At 51.6% G+C, this 18412-nt stretch overlaps 1 protein-coding gene and 1 long non-coding RNA gene across 3 annotated transcripts; one reads left to right on the top strand and one right to left on the bottom strand.

Annotated features, from left to right (window-relative positions):
* Window positions 1–1859: 1859 nt before the first annotated feature.
* Window positions 1860–2374, top strand: LOC137465130 (uncharacterized). The gene is made up of 2 exons (XR_010994565.1): window positions 1860–1982; window positions 2017–2374. It is a non-coding gene; the product is annotated as an uncharacterized lncRNA (long non-coding RNA).
* On the bottom strand, window positions 2350–11323 carry LOC137465129 (myogenesis-regulating glycosidase-like). Of its 2 annotated transcripts, none has more exons than XM_068176909.1 (2): window positions 11205–11323; window positions 2350–6846 (listed from the first exon to the last, which is right to left on the bottom strand). In XM_068176909.1, the coding sequence occupies exon 2, from the start codon at window positions 6719–6721 to the stop codon at window positions 4685–4687; it is 2037 nt and encodes a 678-aa protein (XP_068033010.1). In that variant the 5' UTR covers window positions 6722–6846; window positions 11205–11323; the 3' UTR covers window positions 2350–4684. The 2 variants fall into 2 exon arrangements, with proteins under 2 accessions (XP_068033010.1, XP_068033011.1); XM_068176910.1 differs by lacking the exon at window positions 11205–11323 and adding an exon at window positions 7575–7598.
* Between the last annotated feature and the right edge of the window lie 7089 nt (window positions 11324–18412).

Raw genomic sequence — 18412 nt, forward strand, 5'->3', positions numbered from 1 at the left:
TCCCACACAGCTCTGAGTGCCCCAAGTTGTCAACCTGTTCAAAGGTTTTCAGCAGTGCCAGATTCATCCCCCACATGATCATCAGCCAAGTGTATGGATGGCACTTGCACCCAAGGAAGAAGTCAAGGAAAAGCATTGGGAAAATGTATTTTATTGCAAAAGGAGTGAAATGAAGTCCCTCTCAACCCTCAAGCCATGCTGTATGGGTTGGCCATTGCTAAGTGATGCCCAATGGCATAAGGCAGCTATGGTTTGTGTGGTAACAACGGAAAAGGAAGGAAAAACATGATCTGGGGCAAAGGGGGTGATGTGGGGCAAGGCAGACTCCTAAATGAGTCTCACATGCTCCCTTCCTGGCCCTCCCGTAGCCACAAACATCTACTCCATCCATGTCCTTGCTGTCAGTGCCATCTGGAAAGGGGAACCGTGGGGACGGTGGGGACAGTCAGAAGGACCTTCTGCAGAGCTCAAGGGAAGCTGAGAACAGTCTTGAAGTGTGTGTCCTCTGAGAGCAGCATGGACTAGCAAATCCCCAGAATCAGTGTTGATAAATCTTTTCTGGAGTGAATGTCCATAGAAATAGGGCCACGACCCTAGAGGTGTGTATGGTCCCCACTCCTGGGGGCTGACACAAACATTGGGGTTCACCTGGACATGGCCTTTTCATGGCCAGCCCTAAGGCACAGCTAGTCTCTTTGTGTCAGGACCTAAGGGAGGACAATCCTCAATCCAGTGAATCCAGCCTGCCACCACTGCAAACACAAGAGTGAGGTTACTGCCAGTTTTTCCTTTTAAAACATACACAAAAGCTGCAGGCTGCAAGCTTTAAATAAAACAACAATCTCCACCCTGATTTCAGTGAAGACTAGGGTAAGAAAACCCCCAAATTTCCCTGAACCACCAGCCCCATCAACTTGGTAAAGATGGACATAGTTAAACATCTTCTTGTTTTCCAAAATTTTATCTCAATCAAGGCGATTCATGTTACAGTTCATACCAATTAGCAATTAGAAAAGTGGTTAAAAACAGACCCACCAGCATTACAGTCTGACACCATGTACAAACACAAGCATCCAGAAAACCTGATTCACAACAGTGCAAGCTTCAAAATTCAATCACATAAGCATTATGTGTGAAAAGGCTGAACTCAACTCCCAAACCTTGTTTGGGGCTTTTTCTTGGCTGAGACAAGCTAAACCCAGCTTTGGCCAATGACCCATGGTGTAAATCAGAGAAATATCCCTAGCAGCAGTTCCCGAGGTATCTGTGCAGAGCTTCTGGTCTGCAAGGTCTGAGAGATCCTCAAGTCCTGCAGTGCTACAGCATAGTGTTAGAAATAGTGGTTTTGGTAAAAAGTTAGATGAAAAGGCCACCTAGAAGCCTGTGAGACAGCTTAAGGCAGCACTGCTGAGGCTATCCCCAACTGCTTTACCCAAAGGTAAAGCTGCTGAGAGGACTGCTCATAGTCCTCTCAGCAGCTTTACCTTTCTCCTTGCTGGACCACTGAACACCCATGTCCACTTGTGCCCTAATGACATCATTTAGAAAAATAAGAATATTCCATAATCTTACCCATTCATTGATGTAGTTAAATAAAAGGAAATTATAACTTTGCTAATAAAATCCTTTCTTTTTCAGGGGAGGGGAAAGACGACAGTATGTCTAACGGAGAATTTCCTCCATGACCTTCCTGACAGTGCCTGAAACTACTGCAAGGAGATTGAAGGCACTAATCTGGCTGCTCCCATCACTTTAACAGTAGAAGGATACTAACAGGGATGCTGTGTTTCTCTTCACACAGCCTCATTCCTCATGAGTGATGCATATGGTGAGTGGCACAGAACCAGGGGAAGAGAAGACAGTATCTCATGGTCATGCCAGGATCCTTCCCATGAAGTCCTGTGCCAAGGATCCCAATTCTGCACTGGCAGCTGAGCTGTGCAACAACATCTCCGCCACCTAATTGATGCCTTAAGTTTTAGGTTTCATATTTTCCAGATTTTGCTTAAGCTTTAGGTTTCATATTTTCCAGATTCTGTACTGCACTAGTATATAACTCTGAACTTCATATAAAGTGTTAGCAAGCTCTCATCACAGTTTAGTTAGACAAAACAATCCTTTCCCAGCCTGAGAACCAAGGACACTGTTGCAGCTTCAGGCCCAAAAAGTATAAACAGCGAATTGAGGAGAGCAAACTGGGAGGATGGGACTGCATAACCTGAAGCTGTGATTGGACAATTAACTATGTAAATATTAAATATGTAAACAAACCAAAGCTTATAAAAGTGTGAAAACTCATGACCCATCGTCCATCTTGGGTGGAGCCACGGCCAGGCCCTTGTACTGCCCAAAGTGTACCCTTTGAAGGCCTTTTTAATAAATAGCTGCTCCTTTAATACTGTCTAGCCTCTGTTCTAAGTAGCCTCTTAAGGTATCATAATGACTCCCTTGCCAAGGGATGACAAGTATTTAATGAGCAAAGGTTGAAAGGGAAGAGCTCAAGCCCATCAAAGCATGGTCTTCAGGCACTTCTAGGGCTGCAGAAGCTCCCTCCACACTTGGCCCTTCTTAAAGGCTTTGGCCAGACTCATCTCCTCACCTTCAACATCACCCTGCAAGCAAAGGCCAAACCCTGCCAGTGCCCTGATGAGTGACACTGAGGTTCCAGGACTAATGCCTTGCCAGAAGGTGTCTGTAACTTGTAACATCACCACTATCTGCACCAGTGGCAGAGAAGAAACTTGAGTCCTTCAGAATTAAATACCTGAGAAACAAACAGGCTTCAGGAAATGCTTGTGTTCCAGCTGGGCAGGGAATTGTAAGGCTCCCCTACATCTCATTTTGAGATTAAATTATACAGGGCAGATTCAGGTTTTAAGGGAGTCCATCAAACCAGACTTCCTCACTTCCTAACTACAAAAGCACTTCAGATTTTGCCCCTAACATCGAAATTTCTCCTCCTGCACCCCATCACAACCCTCAAGCTTAGTGCATCTCCTTTTCTGCCTCCTGAAGAGCTCTGTGGCTGGAGATGGGCTTTGAGAAAGATCCTCACTGGTACCCAACCCTACCCAAAACATGCACCATCTCCCTATGTGGCTGACTTGTGCCAGACCCATGCCTAGCCCAGACACAACTCCAGGAGAAGCCCCACAGATGCTGAGCTGTCCTTGGCTGGCTGTAGCCTGGACAAGGTGCCCAACCCTTCCCAGCCATCACAATTCAATTCTGCAGAAGTTAGTTAAAAATTCAGGAGATTACACATATTCCCAGCTGGGACAGAGCTGGGAATTCTTGCCTTTGGGAAGATTTCAATCCTGTTGTCCCTGCCTCGGGTCTATGTAAATGTATTTTCCCGTACAAAACCAAATGGGAAATCTGCCAAAGAGGCAGCTGCTGGGGACTTGGGCTGCAGCATCACATCACCCCATGTGCCCTCCAGGAGCCTCTGACACCAATTCCACCTCCACAACACCAACACTGCCTGAGAAAGCTCCCTGGGACTCTCCCAGGGAGAGAGGAGGGCTGACTCAGGAAAACCTTCAGCAAAATCATCATCTCTAATGGTGACCTGAGATGGGTATTAGCTTAACTTTGCATTAGATGAGAACATTTCTGTGGGTGCAGTGAGAACAGCCGCTGGCACAGACCCATCAGTTCGTAGAGCTGGTGTCTTCTACCCACAGGCAAGCCGGCTATCAGCAAAAGGCACTGTCAATCCATGACACGTGCCGCTCGCAGGAACTGGCTGTTCCCAGGGACGTGCCGCATGGAGTGCCTGAGGACAGCTTTGCTCCAGGCAGCCCTTCTGCCAGCAACAAACCTCATCTGTCCTTAGAAACCAAGAAGGATGGTATCAGCAGGATAATCACGCAACCAGGGAGGGTCATAAGTGCTTTAAAAAATGGGACATGCTGGTACAGGCGGTGCTGCTCTAGGAAAGGCAATGTTGATGCCCCGGGCAAAGCACACAGGCAAGAGCCTTGTAGAGGAAGTCAAATGGGTGAGCAGGTGGGATGCAGCTGTCCCAGCAGGAAATAAGCAACCCATGGACATCATAATAAAACACATGGACATCACTTGAGTGATCTGGCCTGCCTGATACCCAGGAAAGCAGGAGCATGGGCAACTGTTAGTCCAGCGCCATGCCAGGCAAAAGGGGGAAAAAATAGGTGTGTGTATATATATATATATATGTAACTCTATTTTGCTTTATGCTCTTAAAAATATCCATTTGAATATATTTGCCATATTAAAAAACTTACAGCAGGCTGTGCTGTAGCAATCCTCCCACAGCACACACCCACATACTCAGTGCCAGCTGCTCCCACAAGACTAGGACCGCTCCTCACTGGCACTAAGCAACTTCCAACTCTTGAAACCTTTGAGAACTGAAAAGGTAGTGGGTTTACCATGTGTCTGCAGACAGACGGACAACTCCTTTCTGACCTATACAGATAAATTGCTGCCTACTGTAATCCAATCAGAGCCTATAACCAGACCCAAATTAAAAAAATGAAGATCAATCCCCAAATTAAAAAAAAAAAATTATCCCCAAGAACAGTGAAGTCAATTTAGTTCCCTTCCTCCAACCCATTCTCAAATGAAATGTGCAATTAGAGTTATTATTTGTTAGAAAGTCCTAAGTAAGGCATGGTTATTCCAAAGTTGATTAAGAAGCCTGTTAGGAAACCCAGAGGAAATAGGCAACTTCGTCCAGGTCAACGGGATAGTCGGTGAGCAGCATCGGGGTCTTCTCAAACAACTCCCCCTTGTAGCTGCGCCACTTGCCCGCTGGCAGGTAGACATCTCGCTCCTGCTTGCCCATCTCCAGCACAGGAGCCACCATGAGGGTGTCCCCAATGAGGAACTGGGAGTCGATCCGGTGAGTGGCTTCGTCGCGGGGCGAGATCCACCAGATGGGACGGATGATGGGGTCGCCCGTGTCGGTGACCTCCCCCGCCAGCTCCAGCAGCAGCGGGGCCACCAGAGACTCGTGGAGCTGCGTGAACTTCTGCGCGATCTCCACCACCTCCTTGTCGTAGAGCCAGGGCGGGATGGAGAACTGCATGGAGGGCATGAAGGCCGACAGCTCCAGCCAGCGCACGTACAGCTCCCGGTTGGGGATCTCCACTGCCCCATTGGTTTTATTGGGGAAAAAATTGCCGCCTATCATGTCGGCAGATATGAAGGGGTACCCCAGCATGCTGATGGTGAGGACGGTGGGGATGAGGGACTTGAGGCCAAGCTCGTAGCCCCAGACGGAGTCGCGGTCAATGATGCGGAAGAAGCAGGAGATGTTCTGCGACTGGTAGCCCACCCGCACCTCGGCCAGCTCGTAGAAGGGGATGGCCATCTCCGTGTAGCGCCGGGACCAGATGCTGGGGTCCGACAGCGGGCGGAAGGTGCTGAACTGCTTGGGCAGGTAGCTGGTCTCGCCCGCGTCAAACTTGAAGGATGAGATGCCGTACTTGTGCCGGAGCTGGCGCAGGTGGCTCTGGAACCAGTCACGGGCTGCTGGGTTGGTGAAGTCCAGGATGGCCCCGATGCCGTTCCACCACTCCACCATGGCCGGCAGCCGCCCCGATGGCTCCTTGATGAACAGCTGACGCTCAATCCCCACACCAAAATTGGAGGAATTGTAGTTTATGAAAGGGTGAGTCCACAGAGTGACCTTAAACCCATCTTCCCTCAGCTTTGCAAACATCTCTGTTACATTGGGGAACTTGGCAGGGTCGAAGTCAAAGTCCCCATAGGCTTGGGTGTACATGTCATCAATCTCAATGTGGCTGCAGTTAAAATGGTATTTCTTGATCTTTTCAGCAAACCGCAAGAGTTTATCCTGGTCGATATCATTCTTGTAGAGGGCCCAGGTGGACCATATGGGGTATCGGAAGGCGTTCTCAGCAGGGATCTTGGAGGGCTTGTTGAAGTACCTGCGCACCATGTACTTGTGGATGGACGTGATATCGGAGCCCACGCAGACGCGGTAGCTGAGCTCGGGGAAGGGCTGCTGGCCCAACGGGGGCTTGTAGGGTGAGTCCTTGTAGCGGGCCTGGAAGAAGAGGGCGCGCTCGGTGGCATTGAAGCCCAGGTGGAAGGGCACGGAGTCGTTGATCTTGATGGCCGCCGCCTTGGAGGAGAGCCAGTAGCGCTCGAGGATGCCGCCAAAGCTGTCACGGAAGGAGTAGACGTCGCTGGTCACGTAGGGCACGGGCTCCTGGTAGCCGGCCAGGCGGATGGGCCAGTGCTGGATGCTCATCTCTGAGCCCCCGTACCAGTGGGCGTCCTCCCAGAACATGGTGTGCTCCACAGCCGGGCCGGCTGCCAGCTCCTCCCAGCGCACGCGGTAGCACATCACCGTGTCCTTGGGCTTCACCGTCTGGATGAAGAAGTTGAGCGGCCCCCGGCTCGAGCGCGAGCAGCTCAGGATCTCGCCCTCCTTGGAGCATGACTCCAGGTCCAGGCTGCCCGAGCGGAAGGCCAGCCGGAACACCACCTCCCCGTGCTGGTTGCGGATGACGAAGCCGTCCGCCCGCAGGTCCATCAGCTCTGTCTTGAGCCGCTCCGCCTTCCTCAGCGACACCGTGTAGTAGCACCAGGCCACCACCGCAGCAATGAACAGGATGAGGCCCAGCAAGATGGCGCCCAACATGGGCCTCAGCTCCTTGGAGGGCTTCTGCTTCACCGGTGTGAAGCTCTCTGGTAGGAAGGTGTACATGGTGCTGTACTTTCCCTAGAGCTTTCTGCAGAGGAGTCAGAAGGAAGCACGCCTGGTGTTCTCAGGAGAAGACGCCGGATTGTTATGAGAGCTCCTACCTCCGCTGCGTCCCCAAACACCCATCTCTGAAAAAGGAGAGCATATAAATAGTCTGAGAGAACCTCTGAATCAAGGGACAGAGTGTCATCCATTTGCCCCCCCCGGCCTCCTCTGCCCATCTGTGACATGCCTGGTGCTGTGTTCCAAGTACCAGTCGTCATCTCCAATTACTCCGGGCAAGACAACACATGTGGAGAACAGCCTGAGCCCTGCAAAGGGAACAACCCCAGGGCAACAAGGACCAAATCATTCCCATATTTAATGTTTTTTTGTTGTTGGGAAGACTTTCACTGAGGCAGGAGTGGAGACTGGGTGGCAATAGGAGGCTGAACAGGAGCCAGATCAGCCCACTGACAGTGTCTTTAAGAGAAAGGGATAACCGAGAGCTATGAAAGACACCACATAATGAATTCCAATTCAGCAGCCAATCCTAATTTTAATCATACTGCCTCCCTGGCAGATTTAATCAATCTGCAGCAACATCCCCTTCTTGTCCCAAGCATGTCCCAACTGCTCCACTTGGGTGATACTTTGCAGTGAAGGCGAGCAAAGCCCTGCTTCTCCACAGCTCACAGAGAGCCAACACCAGTTGGGGTGTTGGGGTACCAGTGGCTCATGTCTGGTTTTGGGGGGCATGTAGTGAGTAGCAGTGAGTAGCACAGAATGGCTGGCTCCTGGCTCCTCCATGTGCTCAGAGCTTTGCAGCAATTCTGGGCAGAAAGGAACTTCCAGCATTTCTGGAAGAAAAACTAACCTTGTAGGAAGTGAGCAGTGGGCCCAAAGGGCCCTTCCTCCATCCAGCAAGGCTCCAGGCTGTATTTCAGCTGCAGCCCACTCCCTGCTGCATGGCCCCCGGGAAGCGGGCTGTGCCAAGATCCTAATGGCTTTTCCTTGGCCACGGCCTGGCTGGGCTCCGCCAAGCATAACACCCGGAATCCAGGGGGGGAAAAGTAAAGTAAGGACATGGGAGAGCGAGAAACAAACACAGCTGCAGGAGGAGCAGGGGAGGGAGAGGACCTGCAAAGCTGCAGACCAGCTGCCTGATATCTGCCAGCAAACACAGCCACCTCCTCCCCAGGCTCTGGGGCTGTAAACCTGCTAGCTGTGGGCAAACCAGAGGGAAAAACCCTCTTTTTGGGCACAAATGAAACCAGCTGCAGAGATTTCCTCTAATAAGGTTGGTTCTTTTCTTAACAAAAAGAAAGAAAAAGATCCAAGATGAATTACAGAACCCTCTCCCTGCCACAGACATGGCAATCCAGAACAAGTATTTCTCTGTGCCTCAACAGATCTTTCTGCCCAGGAAAGGAAAAGTAAAGCAGAAAGAGATCCTGAATGCCACCTAAGCTTTGTTGCTCCACTACAGGGATGGCCATGCGTTAACCCACAGCAGCATCTGTGCACAGGCTTGACAAAACATTCTGAGTTTATATCCATCTTGAATCACGTATTGTACAAAACCTTGTAGCTGGGGGAACTTTTTGTGTGGCCAGATGGGTCATTCTAACCTTCCCCTGGGAGCCAGTAACTTTCTAGACAGCCAGTTGCTTTAAATGGGATTATAGAGGCATTAGGAAGTGATTAGACTGAACAGGCGATAGGTTTAGTTAAACAACTTGTCCCACAGCCAACTCCCACAGAGCCCTCACTTGCCAGCAGGGAGTTCAGTCACGGGATGGGGACAGCTCCAACCACTCCAACTGTGTCACCCAGCACTGGATCCTGCCTCCCAGGAGGGCAGCGGGGCTCTCACCCACACAGTATTTGTGATGCAAGGCCAGCTGAGCCCAGCCAAAATTTGGCAATAAAGACAGGGAGGAGGTGATGGTGGGATGAGGCTGTGTTTGGGATAAACCTTCATCCCTGCCTCAACTCTTCCTTGGCTTTAAGGTGAACCAGAAGCAGCACAGGGCTATCCCAGGGATGGTGGAGAGGAGGGTTTGCAGAAGGACCTTGGCCAAAACCAGCAAAGCTGAGTGAAGGCACAAAGCAGCAGGATGCTTCTGGAAGTACAGACAGGTACGCTGAGCCCAAACAAGCCCTCACCCTCAACACTGGCAGGTTTGGGGATGCCAGAGAGAGAGGGACATGAAAATAAATACCTGTGACTCTGGAGGCATGCCTGTGTCTCACTTGTGCCTTATCTAGGGACTGCAAAGCTCAAGGTGGGAAAAAATTAAAATGCACCCTCCACCAAGCAGGACTTGCAAATTATTTTGGAAAATAATTTTTTTTAAGTTTTCAATTTTCTTTAACAAAAAAAGAGGGGGAAATAGTGTTTTCTTTGGCAATTCTCATTCAGGGTTTTAAGCCCAAGAAATATCTGATACTGCTGCTGTGGTTCCATCTAAAATTGACAGCAGCTCCCAGGGCTTCAGGGAGTTTCTGGATTTTTATCTCCCTTTCAGGAAGCTAGTTTATTATTTTTCAACTTCTTCAAAGCTGCTCTATTTTTGGCTGTTTCTTTCTTCCCCCCACCATGGACTGGAGCTCATGGCACACATGAGGGAGTCATCAATGCCACTGTCAGTAGAGAAATAGTATTTTTTAAGAAAGGTTTTGCAGCATCTTGAGTCCTTTGGACACCGATCTGCCTCAGAGGGATGTGCAAGCTGGATGATTGAGCTGGTGGATTTAATCCTGCTCTGACTGCTGTGGCTGGGCCAGGATCAAACCCTGTGGCTGCTGATGGACATTACCCACTTGGACACCATTTCAACAAAGATGCTGAGAACGGTGTTTGCAGGCATCCCCCAGTGCAGTGATGGGCCAAGGAAGTCTCCAAAAACAATTCTGGTCTGTGCCCTTGATTTTTTTGCCTTGTTAACAGAGTGTACATTCTCCAATGGGAGATTTGGCTCTGTCCCAGGTGAGAGCTAAGTCTCCCAGGCTCCCTGGAGATGCCTTCTGCCTCTCACTCACAAGATGCAGCCCACAGAGGTGCCTGTTCATGCACTTCCTGTTTAAACAATTTTTTTTTTCTGTGTAATGCTAACTTGTTATTTTGCTCCAAGATGACATTGTGGCGACCTTTAACTCCTCAAAAACACACAAAAAAAAAGAAAGTGAGAGGGGAGAGTGTCAAAGTCAAACAGCATGTTTGCAGCTTGCTGTGCCGGAGCTTCCCAGCTGACCCAAAACAAAGCTTTTTTTCTGTGTTCTGTGGAAGCAGTGAGTCGCCTTGCCTCAACTCAAGATGAAAGCAAAACATCTGAGCAGGACACACTTTATGGAGTAAAAATAAAAATCCATTTTTTGACCGCTTCTATTTTTACCAACACCACTGCTAACCGCGGGCTGCGAGACCCACAGCACCACTAACCCCAGCCACTCTGCAATTAGGACATTCATTTAAAGAGGGTCAATAACATACAACTGGTCTCTATTGCCCTGGCAGGGTCAGGTCTGAACCGTGCTGGGGGCCAAGCTCCTGCCACGGACACACACCCATTTCCCACACCGGGATGCCAGGAAACCCTCCCTCTTCCACTGCAAGGTGCTGCCGCCTCTTCCCCAAACATCTTGGCAAGAGTCGAACTCAGGAAATAGTACAGAAACAACTGCAGATTTTACCAGGAGGCATCTCCAACCCCACACAAGAGCAGGGAATTAGGACAGCAAGTTAAGGGAGAAATGCCTTCTCTGCAAAAAAGCTGTGGGAGCAAAAAAGCCTCCACGTGCCCAGTCTGAAACTGCCTGCAGGGAACCTGCCCTGACAAAGGGACTTTGCACGCCTGACAGGGGGGACAAACAAACCCTTCCTGGAGGTTTAATTCCCTTGGAGGGGTCTGCAGCAGAGCACTAGAGTTTTCTGGAGAGCTTTTTGGAGTCAAATAGGGTCAAATCACTGCTTCTCCCACTTGGTGCTGATGGGAACAGGTGGGACACGTGAGAGCACCTTGGTGATAAAACTGGCACGGGGCACAGGGCTGCTCCTCACACACCCTAATTCCACATGGATCAGAGGCACTGATTCCCCCTAATTCTGTGGATTCCCCCAAATACTAAGCTGGATCACTCTGGGGGGTCTTGGTTTATGCCTGCAATACTCAATCCACCTCGGGGGGCATGTGTGTGGCACAGGCACCCAGCTCCTGAGCCAGGGCAGCAACTCTGCCTTTGCAAGGACAGCGAGGAGAACACGGTGCCCCAGAGGACCCCTCCCCTTCACCATCCTTGCTGTGGTCAGAGCAGGGATGGATACACTGCCTGGCCTGAGGGGCTCCTGGATATGCTGCTTTGGGGGGACTCTGCACCTCCTGCAAAGTGACAGACCCTTGTTGTCAGGGCTGCTGCCAATTCCCCCCACACCCGGCTGTGGGACACAGCCAGGCCCATGCAGGAGGCACCTCATCCCTCCGGGGCATGGTGCCCCAGCGCTTACCTGGCCATGGCTTCCTGGGGATCCCTGCCTGCCGCCTGGCTCCACCACAGATGTCTTTTTAAGCACATAAGAAAGGAACACCGCTACATCTCCACGTCCCCGGCAGCTCCATCCTCTCCATGACGCGGGGCGTTCCGGTGCTCCGAGCTGGCCGCTCCGTGAGCAGCGGGTGTCCGCGGGCAGGAGGAGGGGACCGGCACGTCACCGCTGTGTTTTCTCACATCGTGACGGATGCGTGACCAGCCAACCCTCCGGCCGGGGTGTGCCAAGGCGAGCGGAGCCCGGCCAGGAGGGGCGGCCGCACACGGGCGCCGATTCCACCAGCTTCGGCTCCCGGAGAGCCGGGATCCGGGCTGGCATCTCACCTCCCAGCCAGGTGAGCGGGAAGGGCCGGCAAAGGCGCATCCCCATCCCCTCCCGGCACTCACAGGAGCGGCACAATCAGAAAACAAAACGGAAAAAAAAAAAATCCAATACAGGGTTTGGGGTGGTTTTTGTTTACTTCCCAAAATCTTGTGATTTTAAGCAGAGTCATGATCCAGAGGAGTAATGAGGCTGCCTTGCATGAAAAGAAACAAGCTGCCCCACTACTGCTGGCTGGTTTGTAAGATAGGATTAAACAGCACGGGGCACTCGGAGGATAAACCCCAAATCCAAGGTGGCCATGTGAATACAGAACTCATCTGCAAAGTGCAGACAGGCTGCCAGCACCTCACTGTGTCTGCAAGAGGAGTTGAAGCTGTGGCATTAGCTCTGCCCAGCCTTAAATACTTTCACCTTTATTACAGGAATTGTGACTTTGCAGCCCGGTTTTGTCCTTTAAAGTTTTCAGTGTCAAGTGATGCTCCAAACCCATTGAGACACCTCATCCAATGTTCAACCATGAATACAAAGCAGCCACTGGGATCCAATTCTGGCAGAAGACAACTTAATATTTAACATCCCTGACAATTCCCCCTTTACAATATCCTCTTTCTTTGTTCTTTACCCCGTGCTAATTACCAAGATGAAGTTTATAGGCTGAGTTTTCACTTTAACCCTGCATACAGCTCATGGTGATTTTGTCTCATGACTAAATCATTACCAGAGGCTTTTGCTTTTCCCTGCCTGGAGGTACATCAGGGAGCCTGAATTTATCTGAACCACAAAGATTGTGGAGAATTTAAAATAAAATGAGTCCTCCTGGTCCACTTGTATCAAAGTATGCTGGGCACAAGGGAGAGAAAGCTCTAGGGCTCTCCCTTTAAGAACATGTCTCTGTCCACCTTGGAGAAGACCCACAGGCTCTGGGGGAGCTGGAGGGAGGGGGTTGGCTCTGAAATTGTGGTCCATGGAGTAACCCTGAGCCCAGCAATGAGCTCCTCGGCACCTGAAGGGCCATCAGATCTTGTGGCCAGCAGTGGCAAAAGCAGAACACCAAATACTGGTGCTATTAGCTTATTTCATTTGCCACTTTTGCCATGCAAGAAACACAGCCACAAAAATTTTGGTGTCTTTGCCACTGTCTGTTGGTCCCCCAGCCCATCTCTGGCCGGTACCAGACATGTGCCATCTACCACCCATCACTCCAACAGCCCCTCCCCAAAGCAGGTGTCATTCTCACTGTTCATCTCTGTCCTCCAAGACAAACCACCCCACAAGTGGGACCTAGTGATCCATTTGGTCACACAGATTCTTTCTTCAAAGAGCTGACTCAGCCCTTTGGGATCACTCAGCATTTCGGATGCTGATGCAGGCTGAAACCTGAGCCCACCTCAACATCCAATTGCTACAACATGATATGGGGGAGAAATGGAAACCTAAGTACATCCCTCTGACACAGCCCTGCCGATTTTCCAGCCGTCTAGTCACCATGAAACTCCAGACACTGGCAGCTCCAGAGAGCTGTGGATAGCTCATGATGCTGGGCTGTTGACGAAAGTCCTGGAATTTACATCCATATCCAACAGTCGGTGACGCTGGACAACCTTGGCCCAAACACAGTCACCAATCCCTTTTAAGTGCTCCCTTGCAGCTTTTCCATGTGCAGATCCAGCCACGCAGACACAACCTCACAAGCGTCACTCTCCACTGGGATGTAGGTGTCTGCTGTGCCAGGCATTTGCCCCTTGGACATCATGAGTATCCCAAGGTGGTAAGGGGGGAAAAGGAGAAGAAGCATTTGTGCTTTCTAACAGCTTTGGCTGCTCCTTGCCATCAGTGATAGCGGCTGTCCCAAAACCCATTCCAAACCCAACCCAGCACAGAGCACAATTAGCTGCCTATACCCATCTGCAAAGTTTTCAACGACAAGCATCTTATCAAGCGGCAAAAGTTGAAGCTACACTTTGCAAGTGGTGCCGCGGACGTGTCTCCCGGCTCCGTTCATCTTCTCTGGGCGGCCAGACTCCCACCCATCGGGGAACTCGCGCGGTCCCTGCACGGCGAGGTGCGCAGGGCTCGCTCCCCGAGGTCCGGGCAAAGCTCAGCTCCTTCATCCCGCTCCCCGTGGGCCTTCCCGAGCCATCGCCGATGCCGCAGCCTAGGGTCTGCGGGAGGGAGCCCCCTCACCCGCCTCCGCCCGCACCCCCCAAGCCGGGCTTGTGCCCCCCGCCCCGAGCGCAGCCCCGGGAGCCGCTCACTCACCGGCACCGCCGGGCCATGGCCGGGTCTGCCGGTCCGGGGGCTCCGGGCTCGGGGCTGAGCGCGGTTCCGGGGTTGGGCGCTGCCCGCCCCGCCCCGGCTCCCGCCCCGGACCGGCCCACGGACCGGCCCACGGACCGGCGCTCCCCGATGGGAGATGTAGTTCGGTCCAGGAGGGCAGCTCCAGGCGCGCCGAGGGCTGGACCTGCTGGGGGTGTCCGGGCGTGCGTGGGGATGGGGGTACCCCCGGGACTGGGAGGGATCGGAGTTTGGCGCTGGCAGGGCTGTGCCGGGATCCTTTTGAGTCGGGATGGGCTTTTCATGAGATGCTTTGGGGCTGGGATGTGCTTGTCATGGAATGATTTGGGGCCGTGCCCCAAATTTTTCAATGGGGTGCAAATTTTTCAATGTTTTTCAACGGGGTGCTTTTAGGCCGGGACATGCTATTCACAGGATGGTTTTAGTGAGAGATGGGGTTTCATGGGGTTTCCCTGCTCCCAGGAGGATTAGGGTACTGCTTGGTGTGGGCACAGCATGGCAGGCTGCTGCCACATTGGGGTGGGGGTCCCCACAGAGCTCTGTGCTGAAGCATCCCCCCACTGTGAGGGCCACAGTGCCGAGGATTTATGATCAGCAGCACAAATGGAGGGGCCCGGGTGGTGTTGCCCCTGGCACTGTGCTCTCAGATCAGAGTCCGACAAGGGCATTTCACGCCTTCATTAATTATGTGCTGCTTTCAAAGTACCCCTCCTTATTTAGCCTGTGTCAGTGCTCAGTATCCCAGATGGATGGCAGCTCTTCCTGGACAACTTGCCAAAAGCAAGCACGTCCTCAGCAGCCCAGCATGAAGCCGACAAACACGGGTGTCAGTGACAGCTTCTATTTTTGGCTGTGTTACTATGCTCCAAGAGCTTTGCCTTGCGTGCTTTCTCGGTCTCTAGCTTGTGCATGGTGGGAGGGCACCAGCCTGCAATGGCTGTTAAAGTGCCCACCAAACCAGCAGTCAATGAAGTTTCTCCATGCTTCCCAGGAACTTCCCCAGGTGGTGGGAGAGGATCTGAGGGGAAAAATTGCCCAAACCACTTTTAATGAAAGACCACATTTGCCCTTCACCAGTGCTGTGGGGCAAAGTAAGCTTCTGAGATAAAATTAATGTACCCTGGCATTGCCACCTCAATGGGCCATTTCCAGAGGGTCTCCCTGCCTGCAAACACCACTCTGTTTTGCATGGTCGATTCCCTAAAATTTCCATTACCAGACCCATGCCAATAGAGGAAAATATTCCTGTTTCTCAGTGGAGAAGACCTTGAGAAACTTCTCTCTGAGGCTCAGGCACAGGGACATATATGGGGAATCCAGTGCTCCTTGTTTATTCTTCTTGTTGCTTGATTTTAGTTTCTAAACTCAGGAATTTAAAGCCAATCACAGGTTTTCTGCTAAGTCTCACACCTAATTTTGGCCCATGGCAATTTGATGCAGTAGCAGAATGATGACTGTGCTGGTTGAACAGCATATTTTCTGCCCTCTGCCCAGGGCTGAAAAAAGCTGCTTCAGCAACAGGGACATCCTAAAGGTAAATATGTGGGGATTAAAAGGTGCTGCCAGACCTTCACCAGTGGGTGAAGGACAGGGCTGATTACTGCATAACAAACAGTGTGGCCAGGGAACATGTTCTTGGTAAGCACAGCACACAATGACAACAGAAAATACAAGAGCAGCACAAGGAACACTGACGTGGCCCCAAAATCTGGGAGATGCTAAGGTACATGCAGTTGGGCTCAGGGATGCCAGCAGGATTTCAGGTGTTGTACAGTCCCAAGCATGGCTGGGTGAGACCATGCATACAAACAGCTGTCCAGGGAGTAAATCTGGCTTTCTCAAGGATCTGTCATAGAGGTCCTTGGGGACTATGGGGCACCAGGAGACTACTCCCCAGGCAGCACTTACTACCAGGAGATACTTATGGGCCACTGGAAGTCAGAACCTTCAGGATGTGCAGATATCCCTGGGACAGGGACAGTCTTAGTCCAGGAAAGGAGATGGATGGCCATGGCAAAGCCACAAGCACATATACTGAGTGAGCATCCCTTTGGCATTGGGAGGAGGACACAAGAGGCAAAGAGGTATTGAAAAGATCCACTGCCAGCACCATCAGAGCTCAGAACCCATGGAGATGTTCTCTCTCTGACACAGAAGGACAGCTAGCACCTTGGCAGAACTTTTGGAACTGGACAATCAGTTCATCTCAGGCCGATAGGCAGTGAGATTGATGGCTGATGGTGTTCTGTAGCTCTCCTGCATTGCCACCTAAATCAGCTGCTTGGGCTGACCTTGGCCAATGGATTTTGTAATGGGGGCATTGTTAATCCCTACAGACAGTAGGGAGGGGAAGAGACACCCATTCCATGTGGTAGCATCTGCATTCACAGCTTCTGGGACACATGGTGAAACTGATTACTAGGCAGGCTCTAATGCTGGAAATGCAGCTGAAGATCTTACCATCAAGCCTTCCAGGGGGTTGCAGCAGTGCTGTGATTCTCTCCCCAAGCTCCCCACTCACCCAAAACCATAGGACAGAGGATAGAATCATTGGCTCCTCTGCCCCTGCATCCAGGGTGTCCACAGACATTTGAGCACTTTGCCTAGTGGGAGATGGGGTGAGTGCACTGGGACTGCCAGGAATGGGGCAAGCAGAGGTTGGAAAGGGAGTTACAGGACTGTACCAGAATCCTGCAGCAGGCAAGGCCTGAGAGGGCTGTGTTTCATGGAGGAGAGGGGTGCCCTGGTTGGTAGCATGCACTATTTCTGTCCTGCACAGTGGTGATGTCCCTGTCCATGCCCTCTGCTTGCTCCCTCATTACCATGCACATGGTAACGAGGCTGCAGGAGATGAGCTGGTTTGCAGTGGGCTTTGCCTCAGTGCTGGTGACCTTCTTAGCCTGTGAGGGGAAAGCTGTGTCCCACAGATGCCCTTTGAGTGGTTGGCTCAGGGATTGCTCCTCCTGCAGGACCAAGGCTGGGAGGGATTTTTAAGGTGCTCAGAACTCTCCCCAGCCCTTCACATGGTCCCCTGGCATGGAAGACCCACAAGCTGGAACTCATCTGAGTCTGGGAACTGTGTTATAGCAGCTCTCAGAGCAACCCCATCATCACCACGTCAAACAGTAGCCTAAGCCTGACAGGCATGAGCCCTGTCACTGCCTCAGTTTCTCTTCTTCAGCAGATCCTGTGCCTGGTGCTCTCTGAAACCTCTCCATGGACAAGGCTGACATGTCAGAGTTTCTGCTCTGCCAACTCTAAGAGACCAAAGCCACTGCAGGATGCAGCTCCAAGGGACAAGTCAGCAAGCATATGCCAGGGGGTATCAAACACTCTCCTGATCAGGGAGCACGACACTACCTCACTACAGAGATACAGTGAGGCACCCTCTGAGTCCTTGTGCTACTCTCCTGCATCTGCAACTGGGTAGGTGTAGAAACCCCAAAGTTTCCTCCTCCTGAAGCACTTACTTGTGTTACAAACTTGTTCTATTTCCAGAGCTCCTGTGGAGCCCACACTTGGATGGTCTTTCTGACAGAGCACAGCGAGCAGTAGGTGTTGGTGCAAGTGCTGCTGAGGGTCCTGTGTTTTTTAGAGAAGAGGAACATGCAGCCTCTGCTGGGACAGGTGTGGGTTGGCACTTGCAGCCCAGGGTGACGTTCATGTGATTAGTGATGCCACAGAATGGGAGCACTGGGATTTGGTGGCTTTCTGTCAGTCCCATAGCCATGCTCCCTGACTGCAATTCATGCCTACCTCCCTCTTGGGCTATACTCTCCTCGTTTTGTCTTGGCTCCCAGCTCCCTCCCGTCCTGCCAGCAGCTACTTTACAATGGTAGGAAATAGTTTCAGCCGGTCCTAGTCAAGATAATTTTATTTTGGGAGGTGCAGGAGCAGTGATTGTGGCTTTTCAAGCCCCTTTCTCCTGTATTTCATTGGAAATCCTACAGCAATCCAGCTGCAGGCAGAGATCCCCAAACCAGTGCAGCCAATGCCTGTGGCACAGCACCAGTACAGCTGCCCCAGCCTGATGAGGTAGCCAGGGAAATTATTGCCTGCTCTGTCTCTCCTTTTTAATTAAAAGCTGTATTTGGGTGATCCTGTGTGCCTTGTTTGCTGGTCCATCCGAGTAATGATCTCTGCAATCAGAGTGAGCAATCCTCATCCAGCTCAGCGCAGAGGCAGCTGGGTCATGCCAGAGTGAAAGCAGCATGAACTGGGTTTGCTTTCTCCAGAGCTGGGGAGTTGAGCAGAGATGCCCCTGCAGGGATGGGGACAAGCCAAGCCCTACTCTGCTCTGGCTTGTAACACAGTGCCCACTCAGAGCCCTGCTATGCTCTCTGTTCCAATCCCTCTGCTGCTTCATTCTGGCAGATCCATGGGTGTAGAACCACACCCATCTTGGCAGGGGAGATGTCAACCTGTGCCCCTGAAGGATTGCAGAGCCCTGCCTGGTCTGCTGCTGGACAACCTGGAACACCTGAGTGGGTCCCAGTAAAAGTGAATTATGTGCCCTTAGAGAAAAAGAAAACAAGCTGCCCTTGATT

This window comes from Anomalospiza imberbis, chromosome Z (assembly GCF_031753505.1).
Source record: "Anomalospiza imberbis isolate Cuckoo-Finch-1a 21T00152 chromosome Z, ASM3175350v1, whole genome shotgun sequence".
Lineage (NCBI taxonomy): Eukaryota > Metazoa > Chordata > Aves > Passeriformes > Viduidae > Anomalospiza > Anomalospiza imberbis.